Source organism: Rhinolophus hipposideros (assembly GCF_964194185.1).
Source record: "Rhinolophus hipposideros genome assembly, chromosome: 20".
Classification (NCBI taxonomy): Eukaryota; Metazoa; Chordata; class Mammalia; order Chiroptera; family Rhinolophidae; genus Rhinolophus; species Rhinolophus hipposideros.
Genome location: NC_138066.1, coordinates 4909799 through 4932456, shown reverse-complemented (window position 1 = coordinate 4932456; position 22658 = coordinate 4909799). Strand labels below are relative to the sequence as shown.

The window sequence follows — 22658 nt, the reverse complement described above, 5'->3', positions numbered from 1 at the left end:
GTGGAGGAAGAACCGGTAGTCCTTTGCAGTTGATGGGATGTAGAGAAGGGTGAGAAAGGAGAGACTCAAAAATGCTTCCTAGATGTTGGGTTTGAAAATCTAGGCTGATGCCATGCATACTTGAAACTCGACATTGATCTGTCTTGCCCCTGTGCCTGTCCTTGGAACTCTCCAGCCACCTGTCATGTTGCCCACCCCACGATGCTCCTTTTCCTACATCTCCTCCTGAAGGTCCAGCTTAAGTGTCATCTTCTTGAAGCCTTCCCCGATTAGCCCACCAGTGATGGTCAGTTTTCCAGTTTCTACAGCCGTGTATTAGTACCGCTCTTAGACACTTTCTAGCCCTGTCAGCTTCTGGAAACCCCAGGAAAAGACCAGGGCCTGAAGCAAAGGAGCAGTCACGGATGCTTGAATTGTATGGCTTTGCTTCTACACCTGGCCTCTTTTTGTTTCTGTTGATAGCTGTGGGATTATCATCTCCCTCTAGTCATCCTCTAATCATCTTCTGGCCCCTGGGACCATCATCATCCCTTATGGGCCAGCCCTTCACTCGGGTTGCCTGGAGCCTGTCACAAAATTAGGACACTTATTCTTTGCTGCTTTGTGTTATATAGTTATTAGTGTATGTCAGTTAATCTCCCAGTCAGATAAATTCCCTGAAAGCAGAAATGAACCTTGTCTACTTTTGTCCCATACAATGCCTAATACCCAGCATAGTACTGATCGTCAGGTACCCAGTAAACGTTTGTTGAATGAATAAGTGAATGATTGAATCTGAAATATCTACCTCTTTTTTTCTAAGTGTAATGGAATTAAAGGAAAATGAACATTCTTCTGTAATAAACACATGAAATTTTTATAGTCAGAAAAATGCTTTTTAAAATTTTTTAATGAAAGTTTAGCCTATAGTCTGTGTTATTAATGTAATCAGCTGGTTTACGTGGAAGATGGCATGTGTTTTTTTTTGGCTTTTACAGTCTGGAATATGCATCTGTCATGAGACGTGTGCTCTGTTTCTATGTTGCAGCTCTAGTTGTCAGTACCACGTCAGCTGGATTCGCACTGGCTCCGGGGCCTTTTGACTGGTTCTGTTTCCTGCTTACTTCTGTCGGAACGGGCCTTGCTTCGTGTGCTGCCAACTCCATCAATCAGGTCAGTTTGTCACCTTTCAGCTAGATTATATTATTATTACTTTTTCCTAGCTCGTGGTATTGTCACATTTTTTTAAAAACCTTCCAAAATCATCCAAAATTCATATATACATATGTATGAACAGGTTCTGTGAACTTATAACACTCCATATAGCCTATAGAGGTCGAAAGGTTACACATAACCAGTTTGTCTTTTCTTTTAAAACATGGTTTGCAGATATGTTCAGGTGAGCGAGCAATAGTGTATCTGCCTCAGATGACCAGGGTACCTTGGGTTTGAAAGTGTTTTAGAGCTGTCAGACTTTCTACTCTTATTCATTTCGGGTACATTTTTCTGAGCTTATCCTTATGTGCTCTTATTTCTTTGGTTTGATTTGTTTGTATTTTAGATCACCACTATGCAAAACAATGTATTTTAAACAAGTATAACCAGCTTAAAAAAAATAAATCAGTAATTCAGTGTTTAGTAAGTGTGATATATGGAATCAGAATACAGAGGGTGCCAAAAAAATGTATACACATTTTAAGAATGGAAAAAACTGTATTAAAATTGTAATAATATATACTGATAACAAAAGATGAATACAGTCATGTGTATACATTTTTGGCACCCCCAGTATATCAAAAAATTAATTAGCAATTATTTTTAATGAATCTTCTCTCCCCCCACCCCCATTATTTTAAACATCAAAATAAGTCTCTAAAATAGTTTTTTCCCCCTGCCTGGTCATTGTGGCCAGCCCCAACATTGTGGCTTTTTCATAAGATACTATTGGGAAAAAGTCTTGGCTAAAACTTAGGGAGAGTCGTTTTCATCACCAGAACACCCAAGAGGAATTGGCACGGTTTTAAAACAGGAATTCAAGTTACCAGCAGGAAAACAGCTTGGCTGAGTGGATATGTAAGTTGGTAGTCCACAAAATATGGGCATTTAATTTGACAATGCCTAAAATCACTGTGTTTTTTATAATGTATTACCAGCTATTTGGAGAAATATCAATCTGTTTCAAATAAGATTTACTTTTTGTTATTATTTTTAATGTCAGAACAGTGTTACAGTGAGGTTCAAATAGCCCTACCACTTTACCAAAAGTATTGTCCACTCCTATAATCCATGTTGCCATCTTTTCCAAATTGCTCATTCCTTTTGCTACCCTCCCATATTTCTTGGCTAAGAAAATAATCATGGTTTCACATTGAACTTGTTTTTAATGAAAATTTGAATGAAAAACAGTATAAGCAAAATAGACCCTATTTTGGGTCTATTTTTCAAAAAAAATTAAAATTATTACCTTCACTTAGTTATAAATGTAGGTCATAAGATTCGATCAGGAGCTCATTCTAGTATTCAGGATCTTTCTCAATTGAAGAGCTGTATTTAGATACTAACTGCTGTCTTCTGTTGAAATTATACAGATTTAAATAAAAGGTTTAAAATAAAAGTGTAGGGGTTCCAGAAAAACAAAACAATAACAACAAACCAATAAGTATCAAATGATTCAGCAGAACTCCCAAACTATTATAGAAGATAATACAGAGCCACCTTAAGTTGGAGCTGCAACCCCCATCCCCCTCCCCATCCCCACCCTTGCAATAAAAATGATGGTTGAAGAATTTATCATGGGGGGGTGAGGGGGAAACAACCTGTCTGTTGTAGCAAGAAAGTATCTGGGGAAAAAGTGGACTGATTTACATTTAGACAGAAATTTATGGAAACCGAACATCACCCAAGGTTTTAGAAGCTTTAAAAGGAGTTTGAGTTTAGATAGCCACTTTATTTCATAGTCTGTGGGAAGTATATTTGCTGTAGGGGGAGAGTTGGGGTCTGTTGATTTTAAAACTACTACAGGAAGGCTGCACAGTATGTGATGGGATTCTTTTTGGTACTGACAAATTGCAGCGTCTGCCTCTTCTGTTAATATTTCCTGCTTTGGTTGGTTTTCCAGCCCTGTTCTGCACTCACACACTTTCTCTGTTCTTCCTTTGGAACACTTTCACCTTCTTTCTGCACATGTCACTCATCCCCCCCACAGGCTTCTTCAGTGTTGGGTGGGACCCTTAATTAGTGCTTGTTGAGCAAATGAATAATTGCTTCATCTTGTATTCATCATATTGCTTCCTTCTACTTGTCTCAGGCTCTGATTTCACTTGGGAGCATCATAATACTTTAAAAATCTGAGGAAAAATGGAATGATGATTTCCATCATTGAACAATTCTATTATTTTTATGGTATTGATCAGCCTCCCAAATTACAATATTTTGTAAACAACATGTTGGAAATATTTTAGTTCTAGTCTTGATAGGCCATCTAATAAAATTAAAGGAATGTGAGGCCATTTTCGTTCGTTCTTTTAATTAGTATAGGCAGAACAAAAAGCACTGGGCAACAAGGATTTAACTGAGTTTTTGAATAACAGATAAAGAAATAGTCCTCAGTGAAAAGGAAGAGCATACTGCTTTTTGGGGGAGACTTTGCTCAACCTAAAGAATACATATAGGGGCTGCCAGAAGGCTCAGTTGGTTGGAGCACAAACTCTGAGCCACAAGGTCGCTGGTTCGATTCCCACATGGGTCAGTGAGCTGCGCCCTCCACAACTAGATTGAAGACAACAACTTGACTTGGAGCTGACAGGTCCTGGAAAAACACACTTAAAATAAATAAAAGTTTAAAAAATAAATTGTAATACTCAATATATACTGGTAACAAAACATGAATACAAGTCATGTTTGACTTCTACAATTATAAGAGGTGCTCAAAGTGGTTACCATCAGTGTAATTTTAATACAGTTTTTTCCTTTCTTAAAATGTATATACATTTTTTGGCACCCTCTGTGTATGAGTTTTTTAATGTAGATTGAAAGTATATGTCAATAAATACATTTCTACAGGATAAATTTTAATGGTGATATGCTATTTCATTTTATGGATATGGTACAACTTTCTCAGCCAGTTCTCTGTTGTTGCAACTTTTTGCTTCTGTAAGTGACACTGCACTGATCTCTAATTGTTTTTATTTTTATTTTATTTTATTTTATTGGGGAGGGGTAGCAGTGTGTATTTCCAGAACTTTATTGGGGAATAGTGTGTTTTTCCCAGGACCCATAAGCTCCACGTCAAGTTGTTGTCTTTCAGTATTAGTTGTGGAGGACGCAGCTCAGCCCCAAGTCCAGTACCCATTTTCAACGTAGCTGCAGGGGGCGCAGCCCACCATCCCATGCGGCAATCAAACTGGCAACTTTGTTGTTAAGAGCATAGGCTCTAAACAATTGAGCCATCTGGCCGCCCATCGGGAGCTCAACAGCAGCTCAGCTCTAGTTGTTGTCTTCAGTCTATTTGTGGAGGGCACAGCTCACTGGCCCATGTGGGAATTGAACTAGTAATTCTGTTGCTCAGAGCTCCCACTCGGGCTCTAACCAACTGAACCATCCGCCACCCCATCTCTAATTGTTTATAAAGGACAAACTACTGGAAGTGAAATTGCTGAGAGGAAGGCTACCCGCCAAAACATATAGGAAGCTGGTTTAACTTTGGAATGTATGATTTTAACAAAATAATTCATTTCTAACATTCATATAGTACCATATTCCCCCGAAAGTAAGACCTAACTGGAAAATAAGCCCTAGCATGATTTTTCAGGGTGCTCGTAATACAAGCTCTACCCCAAAAATAAGCCCCAGTTAAGATCGCCAGCCAGACGTGCGCATTTAGTATGTGCGTTGCAACTCATGACGGGTGTATTGAATTATAAAATAGTAATATTAATATATAATTAAATATAAATAAATAATATTATTGACATTAATACTTAAAATGAATGATAATATAAATTATAATTAAATATTTGTAAATACCCCAAGCGGGCACCTTTGGACGAGAGGTAAATGCCTATGTAAACAGATGAACTTGAGACTTATTGCTGAATGACCAATCGGAGTACAGACACAATGCACGAATAACATGTGCACTTATAATGAACGACGTGGTTGTGTCTAATATAAATCTTCATAATTCAATACGTCCTGTGTTGTAACAGATGTACTTAATGCACTCATGTGAAATAAAAAAACATTTTCTGAATTTTGGTGCCTGCAATTTTTTGTCACTTTTGTGTGGACCATCATTCTTAACTGTCATTTTTGTTTCCATTCCTGTCTCTTAAGTCTTCAGTTAACACTTGATTTAATGGTAGATTTAAAGGGAATAATATTTTGACCCCAAGACAAGATGAATGCCAAAAAAAAGAACTATTCCATCGAGTACAATAAAGGAATCGTGGAGGACTTCTGGGGCAAGACTCTTATGGCTTTCTGCAAAGAGAAGAAGTTGGATCTCCGAACGGTCCGAAAATGGCAAGCAGAGTACAATAACCTCAGTCAACAGGTAGATGAGGGAAATGCTAAGAAGCACAAGTGTGGTTGAGGTCGGCAACCATTATTTCCTGAGCTGGAAGACATCATCTGTGAATGGATTGCTGACAGGAGAGCACAGACTTTGGTTGCGCGCAGGGCTGATATTCAAAGGCACCACAGCTAGAAAATCCCCAGAAGAATTCAAAGCATCACAACACTGGCTGGATGGCTTCCTTCAGCAATATGAACTGTCTCTAAGATCAACAACACTGTTTAAGCTGGAAGATACTGAAGTTATTAAACGTGAACTTGCATTCAAGTCCTTTGTTGATGGCATTGTCTTTTCTAAATGCCAACTCTCCAACATGATTGCTATGCATGAAACTGTAGTGTTTATGGGCCAAGGATCTCAAATGATCAGAGGGGTGCCTTGTCAATCCACCTTCCCTCCACTGGTAACGAAAGTGCACATGTTACCTGTATTTTGGCAGTTCGTCTGGGTGGAAAGAAAGCCCCACCTCTAATCATCACTCAGGGCAAGAAAGATAAGGTTGAACGTGTTTCAGGCATTTATGTTCTTGAAACCGAAAAAGCCTGGTGCACACAAGCAATTATAAGGAAGTAGGTCGATTTAACCCTGTCACTTGTTTTGCTAGGTGGCCAAGCTAGTTTGGGATTCAGCCAGCACTCGCCACTCTTAAGACATGAAGAACTTCCTCGCAGAGAAAAGAATAGACCAAATAATGATTCCCGCAGGAATGACTGCCTATCTCCAGACTCTTGATATTACAATAAACAAGCCATTCAAGGACCATTTGTGCATGGAAATCAGCGACTGCATTGAAAATAGAATGGATAGAAATCTGCGTGGAAACTTTGTGAAGCCTCGCCTGCAAGAGGTCGTGACTTGGGTGAAGAATTCATGGGATAAAATCCCTGTCAGCTGTGTTGCCAATGCAGTCCGAGCAGGCTACAAGGACAAGAAGTGCTCATTTAAGGAGAGCTCTATTGCTGGACTTGAGAGACTGGGGCCAGTGGTTCTACAGGAAATGGAGTCGCAAGAAAGTCAAGTCGGGATTTAGAGTTTAGAGAGTTATGGCGATGTTCCAGAAGAAGATGACATGACTATATTTGAATAAATGTAAATTGTTGTACATGAAAAAAATAAGACACCCCCTGAAAATAAGCCCTAATGCCTCTTTTGGAGCAAAAATTAATATAAGACCTGGTTTTATTTTGGGGGAAATATGGTATTTTAGAGTTTATAAAACATATTTATTTAAATTATTATTTAAATCCTATGGCCCTGTGAAGTAAGTGGCATTTCTATTTCTGTTACGTGTAAAACACTTAGCTTTGATGTAGAATTATTCTTTTGAAAAACAATATTAAAAAAATTTGTTATGCAAATAATGTTTTCATTGCAGATCACTGAGAAAATATAGATAAGCAAAAATAACAACAGCAATTTTAATTTTATTTTTCCCTTATGCCAGACACTGTTGTGTGTGTTAAAATTATAGCAGAGAATAAACAAAATTCCCTGCCCTGATAGCACTTACATCCCCCTACCCAAATAGATCCACTCATCATTTTGATTTATATTATAGACTTTACACACATATACACACTCACACACACATCTTCACATATATATTAATTTCTCACAGAAACGATTTATATATTTAGTTTGTATATTTTTTCATATAAGTAGTATATCATGAACATCCTTTCATGTCAATATTTGCTATAACATGATTTTAAGAACTGAATGTAGACACACCATGATTTGTTTAATCAATTTCTCCTTATTTGACATTTTAGGGATTTCTGATCTTTTGATCAAAATAAACAATGCTGAGCTGAAATTCCTGTAGCTAAATCGTTGAACTATCCTTAACTGTTTCTTTCAGTAGATTCCCAAAATCATGTGGTTTTGTTAAAAGGTATGAGGTATGTAGTTTTCAAAATAAAAAGTTAAAAAGGTATGTATTTTAAGTACAGCTAAGTTTCTTTCCTGAAAGCCTTCTGTTTCTTTGTGTCAAATCAACTTATACTTCCAGTTGGCAGTGTGAGAGTGCTAATCACCAATACTGCATATTTGAAAATCAGTGCCAGGGTTATAGGTGACATTAGATGTGTCCTTTTAAGTCACGTTGTTTTGATTACTTAGGAGGTAGAGTTATTTTTTGTTTGGGGGACTGTTTTAATGCTAATTGGCCATTTGTTTGTAGCTGTGAGTTTTGTCCATTTTGCTATTGAGCGCTCACCTTTGCCAAGAGTTCTTAGTGTGTGGAGATTGGATTATTAATTCTTTGTCATGTAAAGTTCGAGTATTTTCTGCAATTGGGGTGAGGGAGTTGAAGTGAAGATGTTTCATGTACTTAAGAGGCCAGATCTTTTACTTTGTAATACAGGGTTTCTGAACCCCCACGCTCTTGACAGTTTGGGCTGGATAATTTGTAGGGGCTGTCCTGTGCGTTGCGAGGTGTTTCCTGGCATCCCTGCTCTTTACCCACTGGATACGATTAGCACCCTTCCCCCTAAGTTGCAACAAGTGAAAATGTCTTCAGACATTTCAAGTGTTCCCTGGGGACCAAAATCGCCCCAAGTCGAGGACCACTGATTTAATAATTTTTACTTTTGATTTCACTTTCAGATCTTTCCCCAAGATCCTGGCTACAGTTTCTGCCTCAGGCAATCTCTGGCTCACATTTCTTTTTGTGTATCTACCCATTGATAGCTGGGGTATGTTCTGGTTTGTGATTCGGTTCCTGGTGTAATTACTAATAATGCCCCTTTTTATTCTCCAGTGCCCACGTTTAGACAAGGAATTATATGGTCTCTTTATTCACAGCCCACCAATGCCTTCAGTCTTTCACTGTAAATGAGATGTGGTAAAAGCATCTTTATATCAAAACATTAGGCAATGGGCTCCGACTTTTCCATTCACAAGTGTATTGATTGGATAAGCCTGGGTTTCCTCATTGCAGCCCAGGTCACCTGGCTTGCCTCACTCTCACCGTCCCTGTAGCCACATGGAGGATCTACTGTGACTCATAATTGTGGTGTTGCGTGCATGTGCACATACACACAGAAATAAGACCTTAAAGAATATTTTCCTCCATTATTACTCTGTTATTGGTAAATTGTTCAAGAATGTTGATGACTTCTTTTGTGTTGGGTCTCTTTAATTTTTATGGCATCTTTGGCAAATGGTTTTTTGATTACAATTGTCACTGATTCCATGTCAGCTGGGTCCTTAGGGAGGCAGCCTGATGATTAGAAATGTCTTTCTTCCTCATGTTTAGCCTACGTCTGCCTCCTTTTAACTCCAACCTATTGGTCCTAGTTCTGCTCCCTAGCAAAACTCAGTGTTCCTTCTTCTTCTATTTGATAGTACTTCCAGTGTATCGCTGTCTAACTAGGGTTAACAGGCACTCGTGCTATTGCAATATGATTATTCACTTGCATTTCTTCCCTAGAAAGCTCTTAACTCCTTGAGACAAATGATTATGACTTATCCTGTACATCACGTCTTCCCACAAGCCTATAGCAGGCCAATAGGGTGACATTTCAAAGGAAATTATATTGGGAATCAAGGAATATGCATGGGGGAATACGGGGAGAGTAGCAAGAAGTGTTCATCCCAATAATTGCGGCCAATACTATTTCGCACTTGATATATGCCAAGTAATGTTCTAAGCATTTTACATATGTTAGCTCATTTGTTTAAGGCATGGGATCTCAAAAAATGGCTCCTTTGAAAGATCAAATAAATGATGAATGAATTTATAACCTAGATTTAGCTCTAAGAATAACCCATTGATGTTCTGAGAGACTATTTTAGAGAAAATTATAAGAAAGGCACAAAACATAAGTAGAATTTCAGCTATGAGAGGTAGGTTATAATTAGAAAGGTAAAGCTGATAAGGGTGTGTTATCTTTAGGAGCTAGTACATCTGAATGTTGAAGAATTTTCATGAAAGGAAATAAAAGAGATCAAGAGGTGTGAATAGAGTCAAGAAGAGACATGTTTTTTGTTTGATACTAACAATACTTGATAGACTTTTCATGGCTAAAATAATGTATAAAAGGGCTTTGGATAAAGAGTTCTGAATTATAGGGTGGGTAGGGCACAAGAAAATTCACAGCCTTTTAAACTCTGAAAGGAGAAACAGATAAAGGTTTTTCTGTTTTCCCAGTGAATGTGAGATTAATATCAAATGCATCTTTCTTCATTTTTCCTTTCTCTGATGTTTCTTTTGTTTTGACTGTGCAGTCTGCCTTGAGCAATAGGAATGGACTTTCATCTTCCATGTTGAACAAAAGCGGTTATTGAACTTGGTGTTGTGTTCTAGGAGAATAAGACTAATGTTAGCAAACACCAGTGATGTCGTTTATTGAACATCATATGAGTAAGAAAAATCAATATGAGAAATGTGTTTTTCTTCTGAATGTTGTGATTTGTTTGACGTTGATGTTTTAACTGGTGGGCCACTTGCATTCATTCTGCAGCCTCTGAAGCCTGTCACTTGTGGTTTACTCAGATGATTCAGATTAGCTACTGCGCTAGATTAAGTTTGCATAGAGAGTCGTTGCCTAGCACGCAGGGAAGGGTCTCCAACTAAATGTGTTTTTTATAATAGGCAAATGATGAGCATTACTGAATGTCGAAAAGAAAACGCATTTTAAGTGCAGTCTCTTTCCCTGATTTTATATGACCCCAAATAGTTCCTAAATTACATTGGATTCCACTCTCTAGAGTGAGTTTGGCTTCGGGATTCATAACCAGAATAACTCTAGATGAAGTTTTGCCAGCAAATGCAGAGATGATGATAATTTGAACATATATTTATAGATAGTATTTTGTAATTTGCATGCCACATTGACTGGTCGTTATTTTATTTACTTCCTACAATCACTCCGTGAGGTGGTGTTAGTCCATTGTTGTAGAAGAATAAAATGAAGCTTAATGATGTCACTGATCACACATCTGAAAATGGTCCAATTGGGAGCAGAACTTGTGGACACGGCCTCCCACTTCACTGCTTTTTCCTCCCGTCTGAAATGTCCTAGTTCAGTCACCACCTCAGAATAGGGCTATACTCATTCGTATGAGTCTTTCTTCCACCAGGTTAACTACTGACATCCTTGCTTCTAAGTACTGGAGGTGAAAATACCATAGTGGCCATGATAACGTGTCTATCTCTAATGCAATTGGTAGGATTTAAAGCACTTATGCCCTCTACATGCTAAGTGCTCGATTAATGTTAGCTATTATTATTGTTATTAATATAAAAGTTTGGTCTGTTTTTGGCCCACATCCTCCACACTTTCAGAATCTGATTTTCTTCTAGTTATTTTCAGTTAGGATCTTAATATAGAGAATGAGAAGAGAAAATGTGTTTATTTTCCTCAGAATACTAAGAGACTTGAGTTATACTTGCAAACTATAGTGTGTGTGTGTGTGTGTGTGTGCGCACGTATATATTTCAGGTGCGTATGTAAGTGTATGAATTCTTCATATTTGAATACGTGATGATGACTTAGGTTCAGCAGACATTGTTAGTTCTCTACCATTTCATAGGTACTATATTCAGTTCTGGTAAAACTAAGAAATATTGGTGAAAAAGCTGGTAGATTTAAAAAGCAGATACTTAATTGAGATGTAATGGAAATAATGGAAATGATTCCAATATGGATTTTTGGAGTTATGATTCTTGATTTGTGTCTCTGGGTAACATGTTGTAATTAAATCTGATTTGGGTGATTGGAGATTTGCTTCCTTCCTGGATATTTCCCTGTCATTCCAGCCTAGCAGAAAGAAACGCTGAGTTTCTTCCCAAATTAACTTTTTTAAAACTTTCATCTTCAGTTATGTTTTGCCTTTCCTCGTAGTTTGTTCTTCGGAATCCCGTCAGCCGTTTGTTCTCTGTGCTAAACCACAGACTCCCCTCCCTGGTTTTAGGTTGGGTGTACTCTTGGTTGACTGATGGCTTGAGGCACTGATGTGAAAACTGACTGTGGCTGATCCCTGGGAAACTGTATGTTTCCTCATCTCATACTCACCCTCCTTGCCTTAGTGGCAAGCTGCTTTTAAGTTTTAATAGGTAAAAATTCTGATGCCTTGATATTTATACTTCAAAATTGGAGTCATTTGATGACTATGAATTCCGTGAGCTCCCAGGCACCTGATAGGAATTGGGGTGTTGGCTGGGGGTGGTGTACAGTGGGGCTGATTTGTTATGTCTATGCTTCTTTAACTCAGACCAACTTTTGAGAATTCTTTTGTTATTTCTACCTAGTAATGGAGAGCCACACAGCTTTAGGCAAGCTGTTAGGCTGAAAATTTATATGTAAGTGATTAAGCAAATCCTAAAATCCACATTTTCATGACCACCCAGTCCTACTTTATTGATTTTCTAAGAAGTTTTAGAAAGTGTTGTTTGGCAAAAAGGGGAAATTACTTACCTGTGTGATTAATCTTAAGGAAAATTTCACTCTGGCATTTCTTTCAGATCCTATGCCAGATTTCTCCCGGAAGCAATGATCACAGGGGGAACAAAGAAATTCTAAAGGATTTGAGCGATGGAATGTACAGATAGGATGAAACAAAAGAGAAAATTTGGTAGTTAATAAGAGTTATGTATACTTGTAATCTAGAGTATCCTTATACCTTAAAATATACTGTGTAATTTTCACGTACTAAGATAATATACAGTTTAGCTTTTATTCCAACTGAGATTTTTTTTTTTTTAGTACTAGAAAATATTTACTTGCTAGCTTATAAGGAAAAAAAATACCAGTGAAGTAAAAGTTGGTTATAATATCCTAATGTTTTCACTAATATATGTTAGTAAAATGATGATTAGTCTGGTACTGCTTTTAGCAAAATATGGTTGATGATCTAGAAAATGCCATTGCTTATATTGCTGTCATTAGGTGAACTGAACGAGAAGGATTACTAAACAGTGGCATGTATAATTTCCTCACTCAGCTAGCTGAAGGTGTGTGGATAAAGATCCCTCCCCTGAAGTTACTGATGTCATTTCCTAATTTAAAATAAAGGGGATTAAATATAACATCGGATGTTAACAATGTGAAAATATCTTAAGACCAGATTCCTAGTTCATATAAAAATATTCAGGGATTTGTGAACTAGGATATTGGTAAAGGACGCTATTTATTCCCTCCATGCGTGTTCACTTACTCTTGAGTGAATGAGGGACTGAATGGCAAAGGAGCTTATTTAAATCAGCATAATGTTAACCTTGAATATACTCCTAGACATGTGGACAGTCCCCTAATTCAAAGTCTAACCTGTTTTCCCACAAGAAGAAAGATAGTTTATAAGTTTTTCAACAGATAGATATTCAATCATTCCAAATACCTCTGGCTTAAGTAAAGTCAGGTTATATCAAAAATGACCCCTTTTGTAAGTACTCAGTGAACATGCAGGCTTTAAGATTGTTGCTTTAATGCCTTTGAAAGACAGGAAGATGTGACTGAACTAGCTCTCACTTGCACAGAATTTTGTTTATTGTGCTTAGTTCAGCTTAAAATTATTGAGGTCGGAGGAGGCCGTTGAAATCCTCTTGATGTTCACCTGCCCCTTGGAAAGTAATTCTGAGTCTCCTAGAACCGGAAAGCAAGATGTCAATCAGTGGTAGAAAATGCTAACACTATGTTACAGTCTTTTATTGAAAGTTACTTTCAGAAAGGATCCTTACAAAAGTTTATTGATTACTTTTGCTAGCGATAAAAAGATTGGCCTTATTCTGAAGCAGCTCCCAGTCTGGTAAAGAAAGACAGAGGTGTACATAAGTACAATAAACGAATAAAATACGTTGGTATTGGTATGGAATACAGGCAGTGCCTTAGGTACACAAAGGAAGATATAGGGAATGGTCATTTCTACCTGGGGAGGTTAGGAAAGCTTCACAGAGAAGTGACCAGAATATCAGAAGATTAGGTGGGTGATTACCAGATAGATGGGTGTGAGGTGAGCTTTCCAGACAGAGAGAGCATCATGAGTAAGGACAAAGAAATGTGAAATATTACACACAGGAGACCACGTGGGGACCTGCAGACAAGGCAGTGCAGCAGAAGCAGAAGCACAAGGTGGGGAGGATACCGTGAGAGATTTAGCTAAGAAGTTAGCAGGGTAGGTCATCAAGGGCCTGGCGTGCCGTGCTGAAGGGTCTTCAGCCTCCTCTCCTTCCACGGTCCACATCTTAGACCGTAGGGGCTGCCTAGATCTCAGCTAAAGTGTCGTCTTCTCAACAAATGTTCCCTAAGCACCTGTTAGATGTCAGGCACTGTGCTTATGCTGTGCATACAGACAGATCGCTTCTCTTGTGAAATTTAAGTGGGATAGGAAGAGGTGAGCAATAAATATATTAACAAGAAAATACCAGGAGGGACCATTACTGTGATGCACATAAAACCAGACAGTGCAACAGCATCAGGTCCTCACAGGCTTTCTGCCCCCCGACCTGGTCACCTCGTTCTCTGAGGTCACACCGCACAGCTTTCTTTCATAATGCTTTTCACAACTTGTAAGTACGTATATATAGGGGTGGTTGTTTGATCGTAAGCTCAGCGAGGGTAGGGACCCTGCCTGTTCATCCATAAATCAAGGCCTGCCACATGGGAGCCACTGAGAGAGGCTTTCGAGGCCCCGTGGTCAAGCCCAGTGACCAGACTGCCTGGGTGCAGGTTCTGTATCGGCCACATATTAGCCCTGTGACTTTGGGCAGTTGACTGAAGTTCTCTCTATAGAGGAGGTTGTTGAGAAAATTAACTGATGTATTTAGTTCTTAGAAAGGGCCTGGTACTTAGTAAAAAATGCAGTTGTCATTACTATTTACTAATAAAAATGTATTGAATGAGGAAAGGAAGTGGGAAATTTGCCATTGGTTTAACCATTCTGTGGAGCAAAGCTTAAGGACAGACCAATTTGGATAAAAAAAGTACTTGAGATCATGAGAGCCTGAAGGGGCATTATTAGGAGAGATGGCAAGTTGAAAGGACTTGGTCATTAATTAGATGTTGTAGTGAGAGAAAAAAAGGTGTGTAAAATAAATTGTAAATTTCTGACATGGTGGAGTGGACGGATAGAATGCCATCCAATAAGGTAGGAAATACAAAAGAAGGAGCACGTCTTGCTGAAAAAGTAATAATTCTATTTGGATTTTTGGCAGGAGGAGGGTGGTTGCTCAACTTTGGTACATCCAAGGTGGAGGTGAATAGGGCTGTCTTGGGAACAGATTTGGGCAGGAGAATGTTGGGGGCTGGTACCCTACAGTCGGTGGTTGGCGTACAGATGGGTCAACTCAGAATAAATCCCAAGGCCCTTACCTCCATCCAGGTGATCATGATCTGGCCTCAGCTCCTGCTCTGTTCCCTCTGGCACCCTCGCTCACTCCACTTCAGGCACGCTGGCTGTCTTGTCACTCCCTCACCCATCGAGAACTCTCCTATCCAAGAATCTCAGCAGTTCCTCTGTCCTCCACCGTTCATGACATCCATATGGCTTCATGCAAAGCCTTGCTCAAGTATCACCTGCTCTGAGATGTACACTGAACCTCTTTGCACTTCTCTCCCTCTCCTCTGACAGTTTTGTTGTTGTTGTTATTGTTGTTCGTTACCTATTTCCCCAACGAGAATATCAACACCATGAGAGCAGAGACTTGGTTTATCTATTACTCTTCCCCCCGCCCCCGAGCCTAGAAAATTGTCTGACATGGAGTAGGAGCACGACATTTGAATGAATGAGTAAGTGAATAATGAATGTTGCTTATTGTCTGGTGGGAGAAATAATCATCAATCAAAAAAATTACACAGAGAAGTGTAAAATTACAACTGTGGTAAGTGGTAAAGCCTCCGGGGCACGCAGAGAGGACACCAACCTCTCCATGAGGAACACCATCAGGTAGATTGTTAGCTGGGTGGAAGACCAAGCTGGAAGCCCGTGCTTGGCCCTCAATGCTCACCTTGGCCTTCCTGTTACTGCTTCCTGGGGTGAGGAGAGAAATCCCGGGGTACGGATCTAGCTGTGGAACCCCTTAAGCGATCCTTAGTTCCTAGGACTATAATTAAATCTGTGGGAAACAGGCTTGCTAGACAAGCCTTAGAAATGAGATTTTTATTCTTTTTTTGTTAAAATTATTCCCTGATCACAAGGTACTCATCTCAGTTACCCTCAGTGACTTTTTCCATTTCAGAGGCAAATTTTTTGGGTCCCTTCCTTACACGCTTTACTTGCTGTTTTAGGGCTGCACTATGGCCTTAATGTATGGATGGGTGGGTAAGTGCAGGCCCCATGTTGCTAGAACCTCTGATTTTTCAATACAAGCTAGACATTTGAATTTTTTGGTGAAATTTCCTGAATTTTTTATGTTAAAAATGTATGCTTAATTTTTTTAAACACTGAGCATAACGAACAAAACCTGTCAGTGGGGTGGATTTATCTTGAGGAACCCCCTACCCCAATTCTGGCCTTTGAAATAAAACATAATGTAGATACCATCATTTACCAAAATTTTAAAAATTCTTGCTGAAGGAAAGAAAGAAAATGCTTTCTTCTGAAAACAGAATTCTTCACAACTAAATAGTGGAATATAGCTTTTTCACCATGCCTAGAAAAGCAAAGCAAAAAATATCCCAGTAGCTGAGACAGAATCCAGCCATGGGTAGTGAATCTTAGCTTGTAGATAAAGCTGCTAGTTTTCCTGGACAAGTGTGTCTTCTCGAGCTATACTATAGAAGGGCTCATTATTTTAAAATTTAAAAAAGGGGGGATGGTACTGTTTTAGCATCCAAAAGGTAAAGTCAAAGAAGGTCAAATAAAAATTGCTTCAAGAAACACCTGGAGATTTCAAATGTGTTTACAATTATTTCTCCACCGATGGCATTATGTTTCAGAAAGTGCCATTAATTGTAATAGAGTAACACACAGCTCTTTGTGAAATTTAAGTCCATTGAATATCAGCACCTTCAAAGACAATAAAAATTCCAGCCTGCATTTATCTATTCCCCTGTGAGGAGTTACTACAATGTATATTGTATCATTCCACATGAAATTCTTTGGCTTAATCGTCTCTCATTTATTTGCAGTTGTCTAAGGTCAGTTTTCCATTTTGCAGTTGTCAAACAGCTGTCAAATTAAAAGACCAGATCCTAAAGTTAATTTACATTTCATGCCATTCCATATTAGTACATTTTTTGGCTTACGTATTTAAAGTTATCCACATTTTTTTTCTTCATTAGCCCATTTCTTTTCCACAAATGTCCACAGAGATATTAAGTATGATACTATAAATATCTATTATTTTCTAAGCATAATTTTAAAAAATTCACATGATCTTTAAAAAGAAACGATCATTTGAATTAGACAGCCAATTATTTGCACTGTTGTTTTTTCAAGAAGAGAAAAATCAAATCAATTTAAATTTAGTTTTCATTGTCATGCTTATCTTCATTCTTTTATCATTTCTATCAGGTTGAAATCTAAATAGTACTTGAATATAGAATTCTTCAATTGCTTTCTAAATGTATAGATAGGATAGTGTAACAGTAAACAATTCAACATTCATTTTTAATAATTCATTGATCAAAGAAATATTTCTGAGTATGCCATTGAAGTTTTACTTCAAAGTATCTCAAGCTGCCAGCTGGTGACATTAACACTGTAGTCGTCTATAAAAGAGGTGTTAAAAGAGAAACTGAGGCATCTTAAAATTTTTAAGAGTTTATTTGAGCAAAAAATGATTCAAATTGGACAGCACCAAACTGGACGTGGCCAGGAGAGGAGCTAGGGGAAGACTTGTATGAAGAAGATGAATTTCTCTGATTGGCTGTAGCTTAAGCGGTTGCCTTATTTGGGAAAACCTCCTTCCATGTTTGTAGTTGATTGTCCTTAGGTTTTGATTTCTTAACCTTAAGGTGCGACAGGTTTAGGTTTTGATTTGTTTACATAGGCTGTTAAGGCATCAAAGCAGCCTACTGGCCTTATTTAATTATTTAATAGAGTCCACTCTTAGGTGTTTGAATGCTTTAGAGTTAAGTAATTTGGTGAAAGAATTACAGTCATATGCATATATAATTCTTAGTTACTAGAAAACATCTAAAATGGATAATTCTTAAGCAAGGCCGTAGAAAGTAGTATGTGGTAGGACAGAAACATTCCCATGTTAGTTATAGTTAACCTTTTCCACTAAGGTTACTTTAATCAATATTTGTTTTGTACTCCTTTTCTAATAAACTTGTACGTTAGATAGGGCTTAATTTTACTTTTTCTAGATTTTGACACATTCTATGCTGATCTCATAACTCCTTGTATATTTCTGTATTACACCATTTATTAAATTGAACTATAATTTTGTTTTTACAATCTGAATGTTCCACTAGACTGTTAGCCCATCTTTAGCTACAAGGACATATTTTATTTATTTTCATCCCTGGGACTTGGCAAATACGGCTAATACGCAGTCAGTGAATGACAATTGAATAAATGAATGAGAAAATGAGTCAGGAAATGAGAACATAAGTTTAATGTTTAAAAGAGCCTAAATAAATAGTATTACTTTGTACCTTTGTTATTCTAACTTCATCAAAGCTATTATTTAAAAACGAAAGTACATTTTACAAGATAAAGAGGAAGATAATCATACTGTGTATACAAATTTTCCTGGAAATGTATTAATATCTTTGAAAGGATTAGCATTGAGTTTGTAATAAATCAAGTTAAATTAAAATTGGGTAATACTAAGGTAGCAGATAAAATCAAACTTAAGTTAATAACAGTATAAAAGTTAACAGGGAGTTCCAGTCGAGATGGCAGAGTAGGTAAATACTGTGCTTGCCTCCTCTCACGACCACATCAAAATTACAACTAAACTACAGAACAACCATCATTGGGAACCACCTGATTATCTAGCTGAACAGAAGTCCTACAATTAAGGACACACAGAAGAAGTCACCTTGAGACTGGTAGGAGGGGCAGAGACTCAGAATCAGCTGGTCGTGGGACCCACATGCAGAAGTTAAACTAGGGAGGGATATCATGGCTTTGGAGGTCTCCCCTCCAAAATGCACCTCCAGCCCAGTGTTCCAGTGCCAGGAAGTGAAATCCCCATAACTTCTGGCTGTAAAACCAGCAACAGTTGTGGCTGAGTGAGACGGAGGGCACCTGGAGTCCCTGACGTTCCTCTTAAAGAGTCCACACACAGACTTACTCACTGACCGACTCACTGGCTCTGAGCTCCAGTGCTGGGGCAGCAGCTCGAAAGTGCCAACAACATACAAAGTGGTGGCAAAAGCCATTGTTCCGTTGTTGAGCCCTCCCCCATCGCAGGCTGCATGTGAAGGTTTGTGCCATATCTGAGTCTTTACCAACTCAGCTAACACCATTTGCCCCACCCTGGAAATTCTCTAAGATCCTACCCCACCCAACTTGTGGGCAGACGCAAGCCACTTCCAGTGGCTTTTCCATACAAACAGGCTGTCTTGGCTCATGCCTCAGACTTCTCACAGGTTCACAAACCCCAAACAAGCAGCATCTCAGCATGTCCTGTACAGCCCCAAGCCTGCCATTAGTAACAGCTGGCCTCATTTCACAGCTTAGCCTCTCCCAGGTACCTCCAACCCCAGTACAAGTGGCAACCATCTGCAGATCACTTTGTAGCTCATACCAAGTGGCCCTGGGCAGGGCACAGACAGCAGCTGACCTTGGCCTGCACCAGAGCCCCTTCAGACCACACTAGCATAACCTAACCAACCTAACCACCTCCACAAGCAACACACCCAAAGGGCAGACTGAGCAGGTTCCAGAGCCCTACTAAACCAAAACCTGCTCAATAGAGTCAGCTGCTGCACAACAGCTCCTCCACTATAGTCATAACCAGTGCTCACAAGCAGTCAGCCTGAGGGTCAGTCCCTACCATTGACATGCCAACAGCAATCAAGGCAAAACTACAATAAAAGGACACACACAACCCACTCAAGAGACACACCTGGAGCACCCAGCTCAGGTCACTAGGGAGACTGCACCACTGGGCCCTTACTACCTAAGGCCACTCTACCAAAACCAGGAGACATAATAGCCTCTATGTGATACATAGAAACAAACACAGGGAGGCAGCCAAAATGAGGAGACAAAGACATATGTCCCAAACAAAAGAACAGAACAAAGCTCCAGTACTAAACAAAATGGAGACAAGCAATCTACCAGATACAGAGTTCAAAACACTGGTTATAAGGGTACTCAATGATCTCAGGTAGAACTTCAGCAAAGAGAGAGGAAAATAAAAATGGAGATAGAAAACATAAAAAAAGAACCAGTAAGAAATGACGAACACAATAATTGAAATGAAGAATACATTAGAGGGAATCAACAGTAGATTAGATGAAGCAGAAGATCAAATCAGCAATTTGGAAGGTAGGGTAGCAGAAAACACCCAACCAGAACAGCAACAATAAAAGAAAATCCAAAAGGTGATAGTTTAAGGGGCCTCTGGGACAACATCAAGCATACCAACATTTGCATCATAGGGGTACCAGAAAGAAAAGAGAGAGAGCAAGGAATTGAAAACCTATTTGAAGAAATAATGATGGAAAACTTTCCTAACCTGGTGAAGGAAATAGACACACAAGCTTAGGAAGCACAGAGTCTCAAACAAGATGAACCCAAAGAGGCCAACACCAAGACACATCAGAATTAAAATGTCAAAGGTTAAATACACAGAGAGAATCTTAAAAGCAGCGAAAGGAAAGCAGTCAGTTACCTACAAGGTAGCTCCCATAAGACTGTCAGCGGATTTCTTAACAAAACCTTTTGCAGGCCAGAGGGATTGGCATGAAATATTCAAATTGATGGATTATTCTACTCAGCAAGGCTGTCATTTAGAATCAAAGGACAGATAAAGAGCTTCCCAGACAAGGAAAAGCTAAAGGAGTTCATCACCACCAAATCAGTATTACAAGAAATGTTAAAGGGACTTCTTAAAGAAGAAGAAGGGAAAAAAAGATCAAACGCATGGATAATAAAATGGCAATAACTACATATCTATCAACAATTACTTTAAATATAAGTGGATTAAATGCTCCAGTCAAAAGACATAGAGTGGCTGAATGAATAAGAAAACCAAGACCCTTACCTTGTATGATGTCTACAAGAGACTCACTTCTGATCGAGACACACACACAGACGAAGTAAAGGGATAAAAAAAGATACTTCATGAAAATGGAACAAACAACAAAAGCTGAGGTAACAATATTTATACCAGACAAGATAGACTTGAAAGCAAAGGCTAAATAACAAGAGACAAAGAAGGACCTAGCAATTCCACTTCCCAGTATTTAATCCAAAGAAACCCAAAACACTAATTCAAAAAGACATGTGCTCATTGTTCTATATGTTCATTGCAGCACTATTCACAATAGCCAAGGTATGGAAGCAGCCTAAGTTTCTATCAATAGATGAATGGATAAAGAAGTGATACATATATACAGTGGAATATCATTAATAATTACTTAGCTATAAAAGAGGAATGAAATCTTGCCATTTGCAACAACATGAATGAACCTAGAGAGGACTATGCTAAGTCAAATAAGTCAGACAGAGATAGACAAATACCATATGATTTCATTTATATGTTGAATCTTAAAAATAAATAAATAAATGAACAAAAACAGAAATAGACTGATAGATATAGAGAACAAATTGACGGTTGCTAGATGGGAGAGGGTTGGGGACATGGTGAAAAAGGGGAAGGGATTAACAAGTACAAATTGATAGTTACAAAATAGTCATGGGGGATGTAAAGTATAGCACAGGGAATATAGTCTAATATTTTAAGAACTGGTGTCAGATGAATATTAGACTAATAAGGGGGATTACTTTGTAAATTATATGTGTCTAATCACTATGTTGTACACCTAAAACTAATGTAATATTGTGTGTCGACTGTAATTTAAAAATTAAAAAAAGTATTTTAAAAATTAGAACAGCAAAGGAGGTTTTTCCATATAATACTAAATGAAATTATGTATTAATTTTATCTTCTTTGTCATTTGAAGGCTTTTAAAAATGATCCTTTATTAATTATCATTCCAAAATGATTTGAAGGTATCGTTAATGAATTATGTGTTCTCTGTGTTTATAACAAATAGCTATTAGTGAAAATGTGTTCCAATGATACATTTCCTCATCAGAAACTTCATTACCAACGGAAAAAAATAAGAGACACAGAAACCCAGACTCTCCACATATCCTACTATCTACTCAACAGATCCACTTGGATTTCTGAAAGATACCAGAGATGACATATCTAAAACCGAACTTTCTGATCTTTTTCCTCAGTCCTGCTCTGACTGCCCATCTCACTTGCTGTCAATCAATGCAGTGTGATAGCTGGTCAGGTTAGAGACTTTGGAGTCATTCATGAGCCCTGGATTTCTCCCCAGCTCTACATTCAGTCCATCAGAAAATTGTGCTTATGCATACATGCGTGCATTAGTGCACGCACATGCACACACACACACACACACACACACACACACACACACACACACACTGGCTGTAGAGGTTGTGAGGAATGGCTGGAGGATGGTTGGATTTTCCAACCCATTCTCACAATCTTCATATTAACACCACCATTGTCTTTTGTCTGGGTTACTGTGGTAACATCCTAACTGGTGTTGCTTCTTCTGCCTTGCCCTTCTGTTCTCAACACAATACCCACAGTGACCTTCCGAAACGTAAGTGACATCACATCCCTCCTCTCCTTAAAACCCTCTAGGGACTCCCCAGGCGCATGTGAACATCGTGCCACTCACCCCCAAGTTCTGTTTTTTCACACTGTCAAACACATTCTTTTCATCCTATTTATCTTAAATCTTGAGAACAGGAAAATGGTCTTATGTTTATAATGCATTAATTACAAGGATTTATTAGTCATTTGTGTTTTCCTGTTAATTGCTATGATTATTCTATCATGTCTTTTGTCCCTTTTAACATAAAGATATTCTTTTTAAATGATATGTAAGTGTTTTTTATGTTATGTAATAATTTGTTGCAAATATTTTTACTAGCCTGTCTTTGATATTGCCCTTTTTTGTATGTTTGTGTCGAATTGGACTAAATGGATATC

General features: G+C 38.4%; 1 protein-coding gene across 13 annotated transcripts in view; it reads left to right on the top strand.

Annotated features, from left to right (window-relative positions):
- The window catches only part of COX10 (cytochrome c oxidase assembly factor heme A:farnesyltransferase COX10), a 167712-nt gene that overhangs the window by 32643 nt on the left and 112411 nt on the right, over positions 1 to 22658 (top strand). For all 13 annotated transcript variants that reach the window (XR_013991886.1, XR_013991887.1, XR_013991888.1 and 10 more), the window contains one exon: positions 1028 to 1152. Coding sequence is in view for 6 of the 13 variants with exons in the window: in XM_081028059.1 (XP_080884185.1) it covers positions 1028 to 1152 (125 nt within the window). In the remaining 7 variants the exon portion in view is untranslated. The remainder of the gene's footprint in view (positions 1 to 1027; positions 1153 to 22658) is intronic.